Source organism: Loxodonta africana, chromosome 4 (assembly GCF_030014295.1).
Source record: "Loxodonta africana isolate mLoxAfr1 chromosome 4, mLoxAfr1.hap2, whole genome shotgun sequence".
In the NCBI taxonomy this organism is placed as follows: Eukaryota; Metazoa; Chordata; class Mammalia; order Proboscidea; family Elephantidae; genus Loxodonta; species Loxodonta africana.
In genome coordinates, this window is record NC_087345.1 from 11,227,552 (window position 1) to 11,249,273 (window position 21,722).

The 21,722-nt window shown below is 48.5% G+C and overlaps 1 protein-coding gene across 1 annotated transcript in view; it reads right to left on the reverse strand.

Annotated features, from left to right (window-relative positions):
- Positions 1-41: 41 nt before the first annotated feature.
- Positions 42-21,722, reverse strand: part of MEI1 (meiotic double-stranded break formation protein 1) — a 122,541-nt gene continuing 100,860 nt past the window's right edge. Inside the window, exons 23-31 of the mRNA XM_064283440.1 lie at positions 21,285-21,395; positions 20,511-20,671; positions 18,421-18,502; positions 18,056-18,231; positions 5,941-6,022; positions 5,399-5,505; positions 2,149-2,280; positions 1,836-1,948; positions 42-1,012 (exon numbers count right to left, since the gene is read on the reverse strand). Coding sequence (XP_064139510.1) covers positions 967-1,012; positions 1,836-1,948; positions 2,149-2,280; positions 5,399-5,505; positions 5,941-6,022; positions 18,056-18,231; positions 18,421-18,502; positions 20,511-20,671; positions 21,285-21,395 — 1,010 coding nt within the window. The 3' untranslated portion in view covers positions 42-966. The remainder of the gene's footprint in view (positions 1,013-1,835; positions 1,949-2,148; positions 2,281-5,398; positions 5,506-5,940; positions 6,023-18,055; positions 18,232-18,420; positions 18,503-20,510; positions 20,672-21,284; positions 21,396-21,722) is intronic.

The following is a 21,722-nucleotide window of genomic DNA, read 5'->3' on the forward strand; positions in this document are numbered from 1 at the left end:
GGCCGCCCGCGCGCCCTCCCGGACCTGCGCCGTCGCCTGGGACCGTTTTGAAACTGCAGTTCCCAGACCGAGTCAGTGGGTCGTGACCAGCACGTTTGTTTTTAATCTTTTTCGAGGAACTGGCAGAGACCGGGTGCAGAGTCGGGGCGCCCGCGCTCGCCCCTCCAGCCCATCGACTGTGTCCGGGGGCTTGTGTCTTCGCGATAGGGCGCGGTGCAGCCCGCCTAGTGCGGGGTCGCTGCAGCCGCCCCCCAGGAGGGAGGACGGCCTCGCCCTCTGGGGTCTCGCTGGCCGGGGGGGCGGGAGGCCGGGCCGAGCTTGGAACCCGTGGGTCGCGGAGCGGAGACACTGCCTAGGCAACGGCACACGCGGGTAGGGAAATGTCAGCGCAGGAGGGCCGTGAGGGGCGGGAACTGGGAGAAGACAGGGACCTCCGTTAGCCAGGGAAGAGCTGAAGCCTGGACGGTTTCGCGGAGCTAGAAGACTGAGAAGGGTTTAACCTGGCTCAGCTTCTTGCCTGGAAATTGTCAAGTGCCTCTCGGAGAACTTGGGTCACACGGTCCCCATCCCCAAGGACCTCTCCCTGCCCGCCCAGCCAGGGATGAGGACGGCCTGGCCGCTGCTCTCTGGGCACAAGGGAAGCGCTCAGCTGGTGCTCCTCCTGTTAGAACATAACCCTGCCCGCTTTCCCCTGAGGAGGCCATCCAGCACTCCTTGCTGAAGCGTTGGCTGTCCGACTGGCTGGGGAACCAACCCAACGGAGGCCAGACTAGAGTGAAACGTTTTGGAGAGCCCACGCAGGCATGTGAGGGTATTTCTATTTCCTGATGCCATTCCAACAGTGCAACAGTGGAACAATTCAACAACTGAATGGCTGTACTTGTCATCCATTTCTTCAACAACTGTGCCCTGCCATTGTCTCCAGGCTTCAGTTCTCTCCATTTCTGGGCCTTCAAGTCCTGGGGGTCAGTCTCTGATGTGGGACAGGGATATGGCCACCCCTCCCAGGCAGCTGGCAGCAAAGCATGAAAGGAGAACAACAGAGATGTAGGGCCAACCATGGGGGAACACATTTCCAGAACCAAAAAGGGCAAGAAAGGTCAGACAAGAACAGAGGCTCCTAAGAATAGTGGGACGGATTCTAAAATTGGACCTTAGCACCCGGGCACAGGAAGCTGTTCCGTGGGAGGGGAAGGACAAGAGCCAGGAGGCAGCAGTGGGGTGGCAAGGAAACACCCCTTTCTTCTCCCACTCCCCAGACCGCAGTGTCTCTGGAGCACCACAGTGACCGCCCCAGAGGGGACTTTCTCAGGGACAGGCCAGCCTCCCCATGTGTGGGCTGAGGGAAGCACCAGTGCTAACTGGGCATGGGTGGTTCTCTCCAAAGCCTGTGGGGAAGGCCAAGCTCCTTCCCGAGTGTGCTGAGGTGGCTTTGGAGAGAGAAATCTGGGGTCAAATCCTGACGCTAACCACTTACTAGTTGTGTGATCCTGGGCACCTCAGTTACCATACAGCACTCACATGGGCCAGGTGCTGTTGTAAGCACTTTACACATACTAACTCACGTAGTCCTTGAAACAAGCCTAGGAGGTAGGCATTACACCTACATTACCACTACCTGGCTGCCATGACCCGCAGGAGGAACTTCATTCACAGAACAAGTTACTGCTGTTGCTACCCTGTTAATTCTCACTGACTCCTTGCTTTAGAGGACAGGGATGTAGACAGTACACCTCTCTCCCAGGGCTGGGGTTTGTGCCCCTCATGATGCTGTAGCTTTTGGTGGCCTCAGTGACTTTGCCCAGGCCAAGGCTCTCTGGTGCAAGAAAGGATACAGCATGTCCTGCAGGTGTGGCTGGGCTGAGGAAGCCTGGGTAGAAAGGCCTTCCAAGGATGCCTGCAGGGTCTGGGCTGTGCTGGGCTCGGCCAGGAGGCCCATGCTCCGGACCTGAGGGATGAGAGGGTGGGAGCCAGGCCTGCTCTGCATCCAGCCCACACAAGCCCATGGACTGCTCCTCCCCGCAGGTGCCAACATCAACTCCCTGCTTCCTGCACTCCCAACCCCCCATTGACTGCTACGACCAGAGTGCTCACTCTGCACCGAGGGCTGGCTTCCCACGGGCTCCACGGCACCCCCTCCTCACCCACCTGCAGGAAGAAGCCGTGCAAAGCCCGGAGTGTGGTGCTTGAGAGCGCAGACAGGTCTGCCAAAGCCACGCCTTGTAGAACATGACCCACTTCTTCATGAGACAGGATGTTGCTGCTCCGGAAGCGCACAAACTGGCCCAGGGAGAAAACCCCACACCCAGTGATCCAGCATCACTTTCATCCACAGACATGTCCTGTACCCCTGCCATGACAGCACTGGGCTGGGAACACAGATTTGAAGGCCAGAAAGGCCCCAGCCTTCAAAGAGCTCACAGTGGGGAGGGTAGGCAGGGCTGGCTCCTGATGGCCCCTTGGGCTTTGCCCCGCACTTGCCCACCAGCACCTTGCACCTCACATGCATGGCCAAAATGAAGTATATTTGGGCCCCTAACACACCGCTACGTGCTCTTGTCCCTGCTGTTCTCACAACCTACTGACTTTGCCTCCTCTCTGCCTTTTTGTCCTTTAAGTCTCAGCTAAAATGTTACCTTCACTGCTGAATGTTCTTTGGTTTTATTAAAAAAAAAAAAAAAAAAGGCATTTATTGAGTGCCTACTACATTCTTACATCTCCGTCCTGGCCTGGGGAAAGTAATGACCCTTTCTCTGTGTCCACGTTCATCCACTGACCTGTTCACTATTTTTTTATAATAATTTTTATTGAGCTTTAAGTGAACGTTTACAAATCAAGTCAGTCTGTCACATATAAGCTTATATACACCTTACTCCGTACTCCCACTTACTCTCCCCCTAATGAGTCAGCCCTTCCAGTCTCTCCTTTCATGACAATTTTGCCAGTTTCTAACCCTCTCTACCCTCCTATCTCCCCTCCAGACAGGAGATGCCAACACAGTCTCAAGTGTCCACCTGATACAAGTAGCTCACTCCTCATCAGCATCTCTCTCCTACCCATTGTCCAGTCCCTTCCATGTCTGATGAGTAGTCTTCGGGAATGGTTCCTGTCCTGGGCCAACAGAAGGTTTGGGGACCATGACTGCCGGGATTCTTCTAGTCTCAGTCAGACCATTAAGTCTGGTCTTTTTATGAGAATTTGGGGTCTGCATCCACTCATCTCCTGCTCCCTCAGAGGTTCTCTGTTGAGCTCCCTGTCAGGGCAGTCATCGGTTGTGGCCGGGCACCATCTAGTTCTTCTGGTCTCAGGATGATGTAAGTCTCTAGTTCATGTGGCCCTTTCTGTCTCTTGGGCTCTTAGTTATCGTGTGACCTTGGTGTTCTTCATTCTCCTTTGATCCAGGTGGGTTGAGACCAATTGATGCATCTTAGATGGCCACTTGTTAGCATTTAAGACCCCAGACGCCACATTTCAAAGTGGGATGCAGAATGTTTTCATAATAGAATTATTTTGCCAGTTGACTTAGATGTCCCCTTAAGCCATAGTCCCCAAACCCCTGCCCTTGCTCCGCTGACCTTTGAAGCATTCATTTTATCCTGGAAACTTCTTTGCTTTTGGTCCAGTCCAGTTGAGCTGAACTTCCGTGTATTGAGTATTGTCCTTCCCTTCACCTAAAGTAGTTCTTATCTACTAACTAATCAGTAAAAAGCCCTCTCCCACCCCCCCTCCCTCCCCTCCTCATAACCACAAAAGTATGTGTTCTTCTCAGTTTATACTATTTCTCAAGATCTTATAAGTGGTCTTATACCATATTTGTCCTTTTGCCTCTAATTTCGCTCAGCATAATACCTTCCAGGTTCCTCCATGTCATGAGATGTTTCATCAATTCGTCACTGTTGTTTATCGATGTGTAGTATTCCATTGTGTGAATGTACCACAATTTATTTAACCATTCATCCGTTGATGGGCACCTTGGTTGCCTCCAGCTTTTTGCTATTGTAAACAGAGCTGCAATAAACATGAGTGTGCATATATCTGTTCGTGTGAAGGCTCTTATTTCTCTAGGGTATATTCCGAGGAATGGGATTTTTGGGTTGTATGGTAGTTCTATTTCTAACTTTTTAAGAAAAGGCCAGCTAGATTTCCAAAGTGGTTGTACCATTTTACATTCCCACCAGCAGTGTATAAGAGTTCCAATCTCTCCGCAGCCTCTCCAACATTTATTATTTTGTGTTTTTTGGATTAATGCCAGCCTTGTTGGAGTGAGATGGAATCTCATCGTAGTTTTAATTTGCATTTCTCTAATGGCTAATGATCGAGAGCATTTTCTCATGTATCTGTTAGCTGCCCAAATATCTTCTTTAGTGAAGTGCATGTTCATATCCTTTGCCCACTTCTTGATTGGGTTGTTTGTCTTGTTGTGGTTGAGTTTTAACAGAATCATATAGATTTAGAGATCAGGCGCTGGTTGGAGATGTCATAGCTGAAAATTCTTTCCCAATCTGTAGGTTGACCTGTTCACTGTTATTCACAGGTTCGTGGCTTTGTTGTTTATTCACTGGGCACTTCCTGCAGGCCAGGCACTTGTGTATCCTCTACTCTACCACTGACAACACTGTATTTTAATTTGATTTTTAAATTTTTATCGTGCTTTAAGTGAAAGTTTACCAGCCAAGTCAGTCTCTCATACAAAAACTTAAATACACCTTGCTATATACTCCTAGTTGCTCTCCCTCTAATGAGACAGCACACTCCTTCCCTCCGCTCTGTTTTCGTGTCCATTTGGCCAGCTTCTCACCCCCTCTGCCTTCTCATCTCCCCTCCAGACAGGAGCTTCCCACAATAGTCCCCTGTATCTACTTGATCCAAGATGCTCACTCCTCACCAGTATCATTTTCTATCCCATAGTCCAATCTCTATCCGAAGAGCTGACTTTGGGAATGGTTCCTATCTTGGGGTAACAGAAGGTCTGGGGACCATGACCTCTGGGGTCCTTCTAGTCTCAGTCAGACCATTAAGTCTGGTCTTTTTACAAGAATTTGGGGTCTGCATCCCACTAACACTGTAATTTGAATATCAGCTTATTTGCTGTCTGTCTCCTTCTCCAGGCTGAGTGTGTTTGGTTCCTCGCATAGGGCCTGGCATGTGGCAAGCAGGCCCTGGTCAACGCTTCATGAGTAAGTGAACAAGAGGATGGGTTTCTGGGTCTCTTGGGGTCCTACAGATGTGGGCATTTAGGGGAGCTCTCTGAACAGGCCTCTTGCAGGGTGGGGCCTGCCTGGCTCATCTACCTTCTCTGAGGGTTAGGATCACCCAAGGTTAAGGTGTGCCTGGCCTCCTCAGGACCACCCAGCTCATGACATTCTTCAGACCACAAGACCATCCCTTCTGCACTTACCAGGGTCATGAGCCTCAAGACCTCAGGTCTGAGGAAGGAATTCTCTCCAGCATCCAAGAGGGTAAACAGCAAAAATCGATTCCAGGGCTGGGAGGCCACGTGGAGTGCTGCGGGAAGCACCAGGCCCATGGGGGGTTAACACTGTGTTTCCAAAGGCCTTGGAACGCTGCTAAAGAGGACTTTCTCCTCCTGGCTCGAAGAGGAGGGTTGCTCAGTCAGAGGCAGAGCGGGGGACACACTGACCCCAGGAGGCTTCCACCTGCCTAGCCTGTTATCCACCTCTGCTGCCTGGCTCAGTCAAACTGCCCCACTATTGTCTGAGGCAGTACAGGAATGGCTCAGCCACCTGAGAGCTCTGAAACCTTGGTCAGGCATGTCCCATGACCTCACTCAACCTCAGCATCCTCAGCTGTAAAATGAGCACCACAGCATCCCAGCAATGTTGTTAAAAGGATGAAAGCAAATGGGATTCTGGGGATAGGCAGGGGCTGGCTCCCCCAACTCCCGCTATGGGAACAGCAGAGAATAGGGAGGATGTCTACCGACTTCTGGGCTCCGGGCATGCAGGTAATCAAGCAAGGCTTCCAGGCAGCCAACACAGGACTGGGACAGCAGAGGGTCCTTCTGCAAAACACAGAAGTTCATGTCAGGTTTTGCAGCCAATGGGTCATGGTGCCAACTAAGAAAAAATATTCGGTTGTCAGGGCTATTTGGATTTCAGAATTTCAGATTTGAAATTTTGGACTTATAGGTAATCAATTTTTTTGATTGTTTATCTCTCACCCACACACAGAGCACCTGCACTTGAGTGGCTGTTTGTTTCTGAAAAGGAGACCCTGTGTGGCCACAGATTCACAGAGTACTGACCCTGGAAGAGCTTGAGAGTTTATCTAAGCCAGTGGGTTCCAGTGTTTTTCTTCTTTTTAAAGCAGTAGATTCTTTCATCAAAATCTGATATGCTAATTAGCAAATAAAAAGATCTCAATATTATTAGTCATTAGGTAAATACAAATTAAAACCACCATGAGATACTACTACATAACCACACGTTGGGTGTCACTGAGTTGATTTTGACTCATAGTGACCGCGGGTGACAGAGTAGAGCTGTTCCACAGGGTTTTTTAGGCTTTGATCTTTACAAATGGCCAGATTTTTCTCCCACAGAGCTGCTGGGTGGGTTTGAACTGCCAGTCTTTCAGTTAGCAGCCAAGTGCTTAACCATTGCACCACCAGAGCTACTTACACAACCACTAGAAAAGCCAAGATTAAAAAGACTGACAATAAATACCAAGGGTTGGTGAGGACGTGAGGCAACTGCAGCTCCCACACACAGCAGGGGGAGGTAAAATGGTGCAGCTGCTTTGATAAGCACTTTGATGGCTTCTTACAGAGTTAACCACACATCACCATATGTGGTGGGCAGAACTTTAAGATGGCTGCATGACCTGTGCCTCCTGGTGTTAGCCCTGTGGTTATGTTATGGTATGCCAAAAAAGGAGATTGTCTGAGAGGGTCTAATCTAACCACACAAGCCCTTTAAAAACAGAGACTTCTCCAGTCAGTGGTAGAAGAAATCAGACCGAAAGTGTGAGAAGGACCTGGCATGCCATGTTGGTTTGACAGTGGAAAGGGCCAAATGAGAAGGAATGTGAGAGAAATTAAAGAGCGGATCCCCAGCTGACAGCCAGCAAGGGAACCAGAACCTCAGTCCTACCACTGCAAGGAGTGCATTCTTCCCCCAGAGCCTCCAGAAAAGAGCCAAGCCTGGGTGACACCTTGGTTTCAGCCTTGAGAGACCTTAAGCAGAGAACCTAGCTGAGCCCACCCAGACTTCTGACCTACGGAGCTGTGAGATAATAAATGCGTGTTGTTTTAAGCTGCTAAACTTGCGGTACTTTGTTACACAGCAACAGAATACTAACACATGATTGGCCTGCAGTCCCACTCCTAGATACACAGCAAGAGAAATGAAAACGCAAAGACTAGTACTTGAATATTAAGGGTAACTTTATTCATAATAGCCTCAAATCTGGAAATCCCACATATCTATCAACAGGTGAACGGATAAATAAACTATGGTGTAGCCATACGATGGTATACTAACCAGCAATAAAAGTAAATGAATTACTTTTGCCACAAAAAAAGAATTACGGGTAAAACAATATGAATAAGTCTCAGAAGGGTATGCTAAGTGAAAGAAGTTAGACACGCAAGACCAAATACCATATGCTTTCATTAGAAAAAATCCTAGAAGAGGCAAACCTACAGTGACAGAAAGTAGATCAGTGGTTGCCAAGGGGGCGGGGACAGAGAGGGGACTGAGGACAAAGGAGCACAGGGAACTTTATGGGGTGATGGAAATATTCTATATCATGATTGTGGCCATATTTACACAACTGTACATATTTGTCAAAACTCATCCAATCATGCTTAAAATTGGTGAATTTTATTGTATGTAAACTATATCTCAATAAAACAGATTTTTTAAAATGTAAACACTAACAAAAAATCCTACACTCCTCATGGTATTCTTTGGAAGGCAGTGCAGCCTGCGGTTAAATGTATGAGGCAAACTTGGTCACTTACCAGCTGTGCGACCCTGGGGAAATTACTTAACCTTGCTGAGTCTGTTTTGTCATCTGTGACTATGAACAAAAGAGTACCTGGGTTGCTAAGAGGCTTAGATGAGAAGATGGATATGGAGTGTTTAACCAGTGCCTGGCACAGAATAAATACTCAATAAATGGTGATACCTTAGCGACAGGCACAAGAGTGGAAACAGTCTCCCCCTTTAGCAGCCCCTGAGTCTTCTCCACAGAACCCTAGGGCCTGCAAGGAACACAGCTTGAAATGGTTGATCTAACTCACCCACCTCATTTTACGGATAAGAAAAAGGAGGCCAGAAAGGGAACACTTGATCTGTGGACACCTGGGTAGTCGGTGGCAAGTCTGGAACCAAAACCTAGGCCATCTAATTCCCAGTTGCACTCTGTGACTCTGTGCCCGTATTACCCCACACAACCCACGAGGGCCCCTGGCTGGTGGCTGAGAAGCTGGGCAGCAGTGCACCAGGACAGCCGGGACTACACTAGGTAACAACGGCTCTGTTCACAAGATGCTCTGCCTGTTTCCCTGGCACTTCGTGGAACACTGAGAGAACACGGGCTTTCGAGCCAGAATGACTTAGGTTTGAATCCTGACCTAAATCTTGGGCAAGTGACTTAACACTCTGGGACTCTGTTTCCTTGTCTATAAAACTGAGATAATTTCCACCTTATAGAAGAGTATTGAGGAGCTCTGGTGGTGCAGTGGTTAAGTGCTCAGTTGCTAACTGAAAGGCTGGTGGTTCGAACCCACCAGCTGCTCCATGGGAAAAAGACGTGGCAGTCTGCTTACATAAAAGTGATAACCTTGGAAACCCTATGGGGCAGTTCTAGTCTGTCCTATAGGATTGCTATGAGTCAGAATCGACTTGATGGCAACAGGTTTGGGCTTTTGGGGGCTTTTTTTGTTTCAGAAGAGTGGTAGTGAATAAATAATATATGCCAAGTACCCAGCCCATAGCCTTGCGCAGAGAAGGCACTCAGTGCATGTTGCTCTCTCTCCCCTTCTTTCTCATCTCTGACTCTCAAAGAACCTTGGCCCTGACATCTGAATGATCCTTGAGATCAAAGCCTCAAGGTTAATAAAACTAATTAGCTCCCTAATTTCCAATCTGATCACACAGTCCCCTCTCTCCCTAATCAGCAAGCCAAGCCTGAGCACCCAGGATATCTGTCTCTTTCCTGCTCAAGTCCAATTTTCTCCCTCCCTGGAGGCTCCCCAGGGGTATAGCCTGAAAGACCATCTGACCCTGGTTGACAAACCCTGGAAAGCAAAACCAACCAGCCCAGAGAACTGCTATGTAGCCTCGGTCTGAACCTCCAGGCGCAGGACTGGACAAAGACAAGGGCTGCTCTAAGCATTTGCTAAAGGCACACAGAGAGGTCTGGCTGAGAGCTGGCTTTGCAGGGGAGGAGGGAGAGAAGGCAGCAGGAAAGCATCCCATCTCCCCTCACTCTCAGCCAGTCCAAACCCTGCACCCCACCCCCTCCAAGACAGGGCGGGGACCATCTGCTAGCACTGCAGGGCACCCCCTGGCCTCACGTCTCCATGATGGGCAAAAAAAAAAAACATTTAGGTTTTTTTCCATTTTGGGCCACTATCAATGACGCTGCTGTAAACATTCATATACAAGTTTCTGTGTGGACACACGTTTTCACTTCTCTCGGGTGTATGCCTAGGAGTGGGAGTGCAGGGCCATGTGGTGACTCTGTGTTGGACAATTCGAGGAGATGCCGAACCGGTTTCCAAGGTGGTTCACTATTTTACTTTCCCAGCAGGAAAGAACAAGGGTTCCCTTTTCTCCACACCCACACTCGGGACACTTGTTATTGCCTTTTTGATTTTATCCTTCCCAGGGGGTATGAAGTGGCCTCGCTGTTATTTTCTGGGATCATTGTTATCACCTCTTCCTCACCAGTTCCCAGGCTTTTCCCTCCCATGCATCCTCTCTACCACGGCTATACAAACTGACCTAAGCCCTATCCTGCCTCCCCACAGCGCTCCTTAGCCTGGCACAGAAGACATTCCCAGTTTGGCCCCTGCCTCGCTGTTCTGCTGCTTCTCTCCACCCCACCCTCTAAGCCCTTTCCTGCCTCCCCACAGTGCTCCTTAGCCCGACACAGAGACATTGCTCAGTACGGCCCCTGCCTCGCTGTTTTGCTGCTTCTCTCTGCCCCACCCACTACACTTTTTCATGTTTTGTGCTTTTGTTCCTGCTGCTCTCCTGCCTGGAATGCCCCTCCCTCTGCGTCTGCGTGAACAAAGTCCACACGCCCTTCGAAAAAAAAAACTGAGCTCAAATGCCACCTTCTCTGTGAAGCCTTCTCTGGCCATCCCAGGCATGGGAAGTTTTTGACTAAAAGAAGTTCACAGTTTTATGAGAGAAGACAGAAATGCAAGCTACTCATCATATATAATAAAAAGTGATGAGTGAAAAAGCCATTCTGGAAATTCACGGGAGAGAGACTTCCTTTATCCTTGGATTTTGTGAAATAAATTTTTGTTAAATGTCTGAAGGGACAAATAGCTTTTTTTATACAATAAAGCAGGGGCAGGGTATGAGGGAGGCTTCTCTAAGCCTAAGAAAAGGACAGAGAAACAGGGGGACTCTCCCATATATGCCCTCGGGTCCTGGGCAGTGACAGAAGGGTCACTGTGGCGAACACAGAAGGTCAGGAACTTCTAGGGTATGTGGCGGTGAGAAAAAGAAGGAAAGGGCTGCCTGGCCTTTGCTCCTTGGGTTTTTTATGTTTATATTTTTATTGTGCTTTAAGTGAAAGTTTACAAATCAAGCCAGTCTCTCATACAAAACCTTATATACACCTTGCTATAACTCCTCTCCCTCTAATGAGAGCACATTCCTTCTCTCCACTCTGTGTTTACATGTCCATTCAGTCAGCTTCTGTCCCCTCAGCTTTCACATCTCCCCTCCAGACAGGAGCTGCACACATAGTCTCATGTGTCTACCTGATCTAAGAAGCCCACTCCTCATCAGTATCATTTTCTATCTTATAAAAAAAACCCAATCATAGGCCAGTCCAATTCCTGTCTGAAGAGTTGGCTTTGGGAATGGTTCCTATCTTGGGTTAACAGAAGGTCCGGGGACCAAGACCTCCGGAGTCCCTCTAGTCTCAGGTGGACAATTAAGTCTGGTCTTTTTACAAGTATTTGGGGTCTGCATCCTACTGCTCTCCTGTCCTGGGGTATTTCTGATAAATCAGCTGCCTCCTATTCATCAGACAGTAACAGAGACAGTGGCTGTGAGGTGGTCAGGCTTCTCACCAACACTCTCCTACACTCTACCAGTGTAGGCCCGGTAGCTTCTATATGGGGGAATTCAGGAGTTATTCTAGCTGGCTTCCCCTTCCCACGAACTGCTGAGGATGAAAACTGCCAAAGGCAGACGTGAGTGTGACAGGCCTGGGAAACATTCAGCTCCTAGGCAGGGAGGCAAATGGTGATGGTGCTACAGTAGGTCACTTCCCCTGCCCTGTCCCTGGCGCTTAGGCCAGTGGTTTAAAGAAAGCTTTCTCATTGTTCAAGAGCTTGTCTGAATGCCACCTCCCCTGTGAATCCTTCCTTGATTCAACTAATAGGTCACTTTGGCATTAATTATTATCATTTTTGTTCATATGTCTCCCTTAGATCTGTGAGTGCCTGAATAGCTAGCTACGTTGTCTCACTCGCTCATTCTACAACGCTGAACACCAATTTTGTGCCTGGCTTTCTGCTGGATACTGGATATAGGGGAATTGTTTTCCCCTTTCCTATGTTCTGAATGCGGAAACAGGAATGTTAGCCCATTCTCAGAAATGTTATTGAGAAAGTATTTCCCTTCCTCCCGCCTCTTACAGCTCCTCCTCATCCGAGGAAGGATTTATCTCACTAGTGATCTACTAGTTTAACGCCCACTGTGCCATCCTGGCAGGGCTAAGGTATAAAAGGTCATGATCCCTTAAACTCAAACACTTGAGAGATCTTGGCTGGCTAGCAAAGCAACTGTAATGCAGACACAGCTTCCCCACCTGTGGGTCCCAGGTCTGGCCTTGGGGAGTGTTATGGATTGAACTGTGTCCCCCCAAAATATGTGCTGTAAATCTTAACTCGTAAACCTGTGATTATAATCCTATTTGGCAATGAGTTTTCTTCGTTACAATAATTAGACAGTATTAGTGTGTGGTTAAAGCCTGTACATAAATCAGGAGGCAGTCGTCCAAGCAGAACAAAGGGACACTGCATGGTTTAAGTCACGAAAATCACGTGTCAAGGCTCTATCCTTTCACCGTACTTATTCAGTCTGTATGCTGAGCAAATAATCTGAGAAGCTGGACTATATAAAGAACAGGGCATCAGGATTGGAGGAAGACTCATTAACAACCGGTGTTATCCACATGACACAACCGTGCCAGCTGAAAGTAAAGAGGACTTGAAGTACTTACTGATGAAGATTAAAGACTACAATCTTCAGTATGGATTGCACCTCAACAAAAGAAAACAAAGATTTTCACAATTGGACCAATAAGCAACATCATGATAAATGGAGAAAAGACTGAAGGTGCCAAGGATTTCATTTTACTTGGATCCACAATCAATACCATCAATACCCACGGAAGCAGCATTCAAGAAATCAAATGACACACCTGACCCCAGAACCTACTATACAGCTATGGTAGTCACAACAGCCTGGTACTGGTATAACAACAGACACACTGACCAATGGAACAGGATGGAGAACCCAGATATAAATCCATTCATCTACAGTCACCTGATCTTCGACAAAGGCCCAAAGCCCATTAAATGGGGAAAAGACAGTCTTTTCAACAAATGGTGCTGGAAAAACTGGATGCCCATCTTTAAAACAGTGAAACAGGACCCGCACCTCACACCATACACAAAAACCAATTCAAAATGGATCAAAGACCTAAACATAAAACCAAAAACTACAAAGATCACAGAAGAAGAAATAGAGTCAACGCTAGAGGCCCTAATACATGGCATAAATAGGATACAAACCATAACTAACAATACACAAACACCAGAAGATAAGCTAGATAATTGGGATCGTCTAAAAATTAAACGCTTATGCTCACCAAAAGACTTCACCAAAAGAGTAAAAAGAGAGCCTATAGACTGAGAAACAATTTTTGGCTATGACAAATCCGACAAAGGTCTAATCTCTAAAATCTGTAGGAAAATCCAACACCTCTACAACAAAAAGACAAACAATCCAATTTAAAAATGGCAAAGGATATGAACAGACACCTCACCAAAGAAGACATTCAAGTGGCTAACAGACACATGAGGAAATGCTCACAGTCACTAGCTGTTAGAGAAATGCAAATCAAAACTACGATGACATACCATCTCACCCTAACATTACTGGGATGAATCAAAAGAACAGAAAATAACGAATGTTGGAGAAGCTGCAGGGAACCTGGAACTATTACGCGCTGCTGGTGGGAATGTAAAATGGTACAACCACTTTGGAAAACAATATGGTGCTTTCTTAAAAAGCTAGAAATAGAAATAGCATATGATCCAGCAATCCCACTGGTAGGAATATATCCTAGAGAGTTAAGAGTGGTCACACAAATAGACATATGCACGCCCACGTTCACTGCAGCATGATTCACCATAGCAAAAAGACGGAAACAACCTGAGTGCCTCTCAACAGATGAACGGGGAAACAAACTATGGGATACTACACAACGATAAAGAACAATGATGAATCTGTGAAACACCTCACAACATGGATGAATCTGGAGGGCATTATGCTCAGTGAAATAAGTCAATCACAAAAGTACAAATACTGTATGAGACCACTGTTACGAAAAATCATAAACAGGTTTACACACAGAAAGAAACAATCTTTCATGGTTGCGAGGGAGGGGAGGGGTGGGGAGGAAAATACACTAAATAGACAATAGGTAAGTGGTAACTTTGGTAAAGGGTAGGACAGTACACAATACTGGGGAAGTCAGCACAACTGGACCAAGGCAAGGTCATGGAAGCTTCACAGATACATCCGAACTCCCTGAGTGACTGAATTACTGGGCTAAGGGCTAGGGACCATTGTCTCAGGGGATAAGAAGCTCAATTAGCATAACATAGTTTATAAAGAAAATGTTCTATATCCTACTTTGGTGAGTAGTGTCTGGAGTCTTAAAAGCTTGTGAGCGACCATCTAAGATATTCCACTGGTCTCATCCTGTCTGGATCAAGGGAGAATGAAGAAAACCAAAGGCACAAGGGAAAGATTAATCCAAAGGACTAATGGACCACAACTACCACAGCTTCCACCAGACTGAATCCAGCACAAATAGATGGTGCCAGCCTACCACCACCACCTCCTCTAAGGGTCACAATAGAGGCTCCTGGACAGAGCTGGGAAAACATGTAGAACAAAAGTCTAACTCACAAAAAAAGACCAGACTTACGGTCTGATAGAGACTAGAGAAACCCCGAGAGTATGGCCCCTAGACACCCTTTTAACTCAATACTGATGTCATTCCTGAGGTTCACCCTTCACCCAAAGATTAGACAGGCCCATTAAAAAAAAAAAAAGAGAGAGAGACTAAATGGGCATACCAGCCCAAGGGCAAGGATGAGAAGGGAGGAGGGGACAGGAAAGCTGGTAATGGAGAACCCAAGGTTGAGAAGGGGAAAGTGTTGACATGTCATGGGGTTGGCAACCAATGTCACAAAACAATATGTGTATTAATTGTTTAAAGAGAAACTAATTTGCTTTTTCATCTAAAGCACAATAAAAAAATTGAAAAAAATAAAGTATGAGGCTGGACTAGCAAAAAGAAATCAAATGACACACTGCATTGGGCAAATCTGCTGCAAAAGACCTCTTTAAAGTGTTAAAAAGCAAATATGTCACTTTAAGGAGTAAGATGTGCCTGACTAAGCCATGGTGTTATCGATCACCTCATATGCATGTGAAAGCTGGACAATGAATAGGGAAGATCAAAGAAGAATTGACACCTCTGAATTACCACATTGATGAAGAATAACAAATATATCATGGACTGCCAGAAGAACGAACAAATCTGTCTTGGAAGAAGTATAACCAAAATGCTCCTTAGAAGCAAGAATGGTAAGACTTTTTTTTCGCATACTTTGGACATGTTATCAGGAGGGATCAGTCCCTAGAGAAGGACATCAAGCTTGGTAAAGTAGAGGGTCAAAGAAAAAGAGGAGGACCCTCCATGAGATTGGATTGACACAGTGGTTGCACCAATAGGCTCAAGCATAATGAAGATCATGAGGATGGCACAGAACTGGACCTGTTGTACACTGAGTCGCTATGAGTCAAAACTGACTCAGTGGTACCTTACAACAACAAGTACAGGGTGTGTTTTAAGTCAATCTCTCTTGAGATATAAAAGAGCAGATTAGGCATAGAGAAGGAAGCAGAGATGGGGGAAAGCAGATGCCATGCCACATGAAGATCACCAAGGAACAGAAGCTGAAAAGAGACAAGGACATTCACTCAGAACCGACAGAGAGAGGGAGAGCCTTCCCCTAGAGCTGGCGACCTGAATTCAGATTTCCAGCCTCCTAAACTGTGAAAAAATAAATTTCTATGTGTTAAAGCCATCCACTTGTGGTACTTCTGTTATAGCGGCACTAGATAACTAAGATGGGGAGGATGGTTTAAAAGCTCCTTTTGGGCAGATGTGAGAAAGTGAGTAAAGTGTTAATGGTGGAATCTAGGTGGTGTGTGAATGTTTACTGTAAGATCTTTCATCTTAGCTGTATGTCTGAAAATTTTCAGGAATAAAAAATGTTGAGAGAAAAAAAAAAAAAAGCCCATTCTGGCCTTAAGTCCCAGCTATGTTCTACCATGGACTTTATCTACAAGAAAGCTAAGGTTTGGGTTCCCATCTGACTCCTAACTTCTCAACTGGTTCTGAACCCACAAGGAGAAGGAGACACAGAGCTTCACCAGACACAGTCTTTGCCCTTGAGGAGCACACAGGCTGATGAGGAAGACTGATAGGAAAACGAAACCTTACAACAGAGAGCTATAATGTGATAGAGGTTTGGTCCACAAAGAACACAGAGCCTTGTCATGGATGTGCTGGCAGGACAAGACTCAGCAGCCACGAGCCCAGCACAGGGCCGACTCCTAGGGCATTTTCTGTCTCTTTACATTTCCCAACATCCCCCAACCTGTGTGCAGGCTCAGAGGGGATCAGTCCTTGAACATAATTCCTCTACAAACAGCCGTATCATACATGCGCACCAAGTGGAGTCTACTCAAATCAAGCCCCCTGTGCCCTCCTTGTGCTCACTTGCTGGCCTCTAACGCCCTGCCATCAGATCAAACCATGAGGATCTGTGGCTGTCTTGGACAAGCTCCTAAAAAGCCGGAGAGTCCATATCTAGCTCAAATAACATAAATATCTGGAGCCTAGGTCACCCTGCAGTGTCCAAGCCTTATTTAAAAATAATAGTCAATAAGCTCTTGGAAAGAGAACCAAGTCCTAGGAATCAAGGGTGGGGAACAGGCCACAGAGCCAGGGAGAGGAAATGAGCCCATATCAGAGAACAAAATGGTGCCACAGTCAAGATCAAGCCCATCTCTGATGCCTCCTGGCGTTGGGGACTGAGGACAAGTCACTTGATCCTTCTAGCCCAGCTCAAGCACCTCCCCCAGGAAGCCTTCTCAGATAGCTAGCCTCACACTCACCATACACTCAGACTATTGAGTATGTCCTATGTGCCCATGGAGCCCTGATGGCACAGTGGTTAAGAGCTACAGCTGCTAATCAAAAGGTTGGCAGTTCAAATCTACCAGCTGCTCCTTGGAATCCCTATGGGACAGTTCTACTCTGTCCTGTAGGGTCACTGTTAGTAGGAATTGACTCAAAAGCAATGGGTTTGGTTTTGTTTTGGATGTGCCCATATCCCATTCCCTCCTTTTATAGTAAATATTCTGTTATATGGATTTTTTTTCCCAGGGGCATCTGGCCTGTGAAAGGCTAGATTATTAATGAATATAACCAATCTCTAATCACGTGACGTCAAGTCGATTCCAACTCACAGTGATTCTACCTGTGTTAGAGTAAAACCGTGTTCCATAGGGCTTTCAATGGATGATTTTTTTGGAAGTTAGGTCACTGGCCTTTCTTTGGAGGCACCTCCGGGTGGACTCCAACTTCCAACCTTTTGGTCAGTAGCTGAATGCGTTAACCGTTTGCACTACCCACAGACAAGGGCTTCTCTTTAGCACAGCACTGATCACATTGTGTCACCACGTCCTATCTACATGCTGCATCCCCTACCAGGCCATTAACTCCTAGAGGCAGGCACCTGACCTACAGCCTCAGCACTCTTCGTAGGCCCTGACATGGAGCTAAGGCTCAGTATGTGATGGCTAGATGAACAATGATCTCCAAGATTTCTCCAAGCTGTAAAACACAACCCCTCTGGGGTGGGCATCTATTGTTCTTCCCATCCGGCATCCATTCCTTCTTCTTCTGGTAGCACTCTTCCTTTGGGGGATCATCCCTCTCTCACTCTCAGTCCATGTAGGTTATGGAGAGATGACCATACACCCCGGGTCCCAGCAGGGCACTGAGCCAGGCCTGGCCAATCAGAGAGTTCTGTGCCTCTGGCCATTGGCACATTACCCAAGCCAAGCTAATGAGCCAATTCTGGGTACTCTTGGGAGAGAGAAATTTTCTTTCTGCTAGAAGGATATAGGCTGGGGCTGCTGTTGGTTGTCTCACCATCCCACGGGGGAAACCCTGCCTGAGGAGAAAGCTGACAGGAAAGCAGAGCCAAGAGATGGTGATAGGGTTCTGGTGACACTGAGCCTCTGGGATTTAGCTGTGCCTGAAGCCAGTACTGACCACTGCCCTTCTCAGTTGTGAGCCAATCTGAGTTGCATTTCTGTCGTGATAACTTCAAAGGTCCCAATCGATCCAGCCTCCAGGCCCAGTGGGAACACAGGCTCTTGACAGGGGTGCAGCTACCCTTCCCTCTGTTGTCCTGGAGATGCAGCCCCACTGCCAGGGTCCCACTCAGCAAAGGCCTTACCTGCACCAGGAGGTTCTGCAGTCCGATGACCAGGGACAGCACTTGTGATGTTCCCAATGGAGCGAGCATGGTGTCCTCAGGCGCTGGTGGTGGCCGGGCTCCTGAGGGGACCAGGGCCACCAGGGCAGAGGAGAAGCCCTGTTGTAGGGCTGTCCGCAGGAAGCGTACAATGGCAGCTGAAAGCAAGGGGCTCCTTACACCTACTCCCTGCCTCCTTCCCCACCTCCCACCCAGCTCTGCCAAAGGAAGGGGACAATGGAGATCATTATGGGGTGACCACTGGCTGGTCTGGGTAGGGGGGGTTCCCACCTCAGAATCGAGGGCAAAAGCTTTCCTCCTCCTGCCGGAGGTCCCTGGGCCCACACCTGAGAGCAGCGCAGCCTGTTTCTTGGGGAAGCTGAGGACAGTCAGTACTTGGTCCAGCTCCACGGACAGTGTCTGGTGAACCTGGCAGGACAGGGGGTCAAAGGCTGAAAACAGCCTGCCCCAATAGCTCCTCTACTCTCACCCACACACACCTGCTGTACCCAAGAGGGACTCAGGAGGCCACACAAAGTCTTTGGATCCCCTCAGACCTGGCTTCAGGAGTGTGAGGAGGGGAATCAAGCCTGCACCAGGGGAACCCTCTTGCTCCCAAATCTCCTTATCATCCAGGGCCTTCCCGACCTCATCTGGGGTTAGACTACCAGCCACCTAACTCAGAGGATCTGGAGTCAGGCTGGACTCAAAATCCTGGCTCTGCCACTTCCAGCTGTGGGGCCTCGGGCAGGTCACTGAGCCTCGCTCAGCCTGCCTCGCTGTTTTCGTCTACAAAACACGGACAATGCCACCTGCTTCCACTCCTCGGAGAGGCGAGGATCAGCATCGGTGAGCGAGCCCCTTGCTATCACAGCAGTGCCCAGACACAGCAGTCAGCTGCAGCAGAACCGGGAATTCGCTCCTCCACCAGCATACAAGCTACCTGAGTTTCTACCTGCTTGAGCCCCTCACAGGGTTTAACACAAAGCAGTTCCTTAAAACTCCACTCCAGGTTGACTGGTGAAAGTAGTAGGTTCTAGATAGAAGAACTAATGTGTAAAAAGGTTTGGAGACGAGAAAGAGCACAGCTGACTGGGAGAAGAGCAAATGCTTGGCCAGAGGACAGGGCAGGAGGGTGGAAATGGCAAAAAGGAAGGCTACAGAGGGGCCAGGCAGACAGGGCCTCTGTTGCCAGGTGGAGGGCCAGGACCAGGCAGAGGAGAAGTGCCAGCAGACAGTGGCTGCAGTGATGGGAGATACAGAGTAGGGTAGAGGCTGAGGCCAGGGGATCTGTGAGCAGGCCACACTGTGAGGACGACTATAAGACCTGTGCTGGCGCAATGGAGAGGGCCTGGGGTCAAGGCACTTAGGAGTAGGTAATTGTCTAGGTATGAGGGGAGGACCAGGGCAGAGCAAGGATGAGGTGCAGGCATCCACCCCAGCAGATGACTGCAGAAGTACAACGGGTCCTGGCGGCCTCACGCAAAAAAGCAGTGAAGGTTCCTAGCCCAAATCAGCCCCATGGGCAACAACCTGCAGGACCTGCCACCACTGTCAATCTGCCACAGCTGTTGATCTGTCACAGTTCACTGCCATCCTAGAGGTCAAAGTTTAGAACTGACTTCACTTCCACACAAATGATTGTGTGCCTGGCACTAGACTGGCACAGCGCTGGGATCAGGGTGGGATGCCACGGAAGCCTGGGAGACAATTCTGTCCTGAGGAGCAGCCAGCCTTAGGGAAGGAGATATCCAGAATGTGAAGCTGCCCACAGCAGCATTTGATGCGTGGCCCTCCTTCTGGGGAGCAGGGGAGGGGCTGAGAGGAAACGGAGGTGCTCTGTGGCTATGCAACCCCCTGCTGTTTTGCATCATCTTCTTGAGCATAGCTGACTCCCTGCATGTGTGCAGCCCTTTATGATTCCAGGCTGGCTCCCCACTCCTGTCCAGTCTGGCCCACTCCCCTTCACTGGCTATATTCTAGCCTCAGAGAGCTCCCTCACTCCCCAAATCTGTGCACCATTTCCTGCATCTATGCAGCTTTGAGCCTTTGCTCATGTTGTTCTCTGTACCTGGGATGCCTGCCCCACCTTCTCTGCGTGGCACAATCATACGTACCTTTCAAGGCTTTTCTTAAATACTACAAGCTCTCTACAGGCAGCAGCTGCTGTGTTCATTTTTATTCCTCTGTGCCTAGAACAGAGCCTGTCATATAGTAGGTGATCCATGCATGCCAAATGAAGTAATTTGAACCAACCTGGCAACAATCCTGAGATGTTTTTCCCCCTTTTATAAGGAAACTGAAGCTCAGAGAGGGTTAAATACCTTACCAAGGTCACACAGCTAATAAGCCACAGAGCTGGGACCAGAACTCAGGACCTTCATCACTCTTTTGAGTGCCATCCCCTCCCCCAAACCCGCAGGGGTTAGAGACTCACCTGCAAACCACTACTGTGCTGCTGGGCGGAGAGAGAGGCGGTGAGCAGCCAGGCAGAGCAGAGGAGCGCGGTTCCCGGAGAGCCTGTCTCGGCCCAGGTGAGCGCCAGCAGCTTCTCCAGAAGCTCCATCAGAGCTGTGCTACTCATGAGCACAGCAGCGGCTGTAGGGGTGGGGCAAGGTGTGGACCACAGAGTTACACAGTTACACAGGGGGCCTCCGTGTGGTTCTCAGCCTGTGGGGGCTTCACACACATGTGCTGAGAGAACAAAAAGGTTAGCTTGAGGTGTTAATGGCCCCAGGTCATTGCTGGACTATGGCTGTCAGCCACTCCTCTCCATTTATTTTTTTAAGAGGAGGAACTGAGGGCAGAGAGGGACCAAGAGCTCACTCAACAGCATGCTGGGCCCTCAGGATCAGTAAAGTCAGGAGGTAGAGCTGCATGACTCATGAGAGCCCCAAGCTCTGGCTTTCTGGGGGTGCTAACGACCCTGAAAAAAAGGCTCTGTCCTTTTCAGATCACTTTCACATCAAATGACCTACTTGGTCTTTAGATCAGTCCTAGGAGATAGGTATTGTTATTCCCCTTTCTCAGATGAGGACAAGTAGGTTCAGAGAAGAGGAGTGACATGGGCGAGGTCTGGCAGCTGACAAGGAGGAGAGGACAGGACCAGATCCACGCCCCTGACTCCTGGGCTGCTCAGTACACCAGGCCGGGGCCTGCGCAGACACTGCCTGGCCCTCTCCCTCTTCACTAACCCACCCAGGCCTAGCACCTCTTTGCCGACTGCTGGGTGTAGTCTGATGAAGGCTCCAGTACAGGAAGTTGAAGGAGGGCTGTAGGATATCCATGTCCGTGGGGCTGCATTTCCCGCACAGCTTGGTCACTGCAAGAGACAGAGTCCCCCGGCACCCTATCACACAGCCCTCTGTGCCTTTAATACACACCAGCACTCACGCTTCTCACAGATAACGGCTGCAAATGGCTAATTTCAGATGTCAGTCTCTGGACCAAGCACAAACTAAGTGTCTCTGACATTACAGCCAATGGGAATAAATGCAGTCCATCTGGACAAACATGAGGTAAGCCATCCACAGCTGCTTATACGCAGCAGCCAAAATGGACTGAACAAGTGCAGGTGTCCAAAGTCATCAGATCACAGTGCTCTGTCCTGGTGGGATCCGGGGCAAAGGTCTGTAGAGGTCATCTGAGT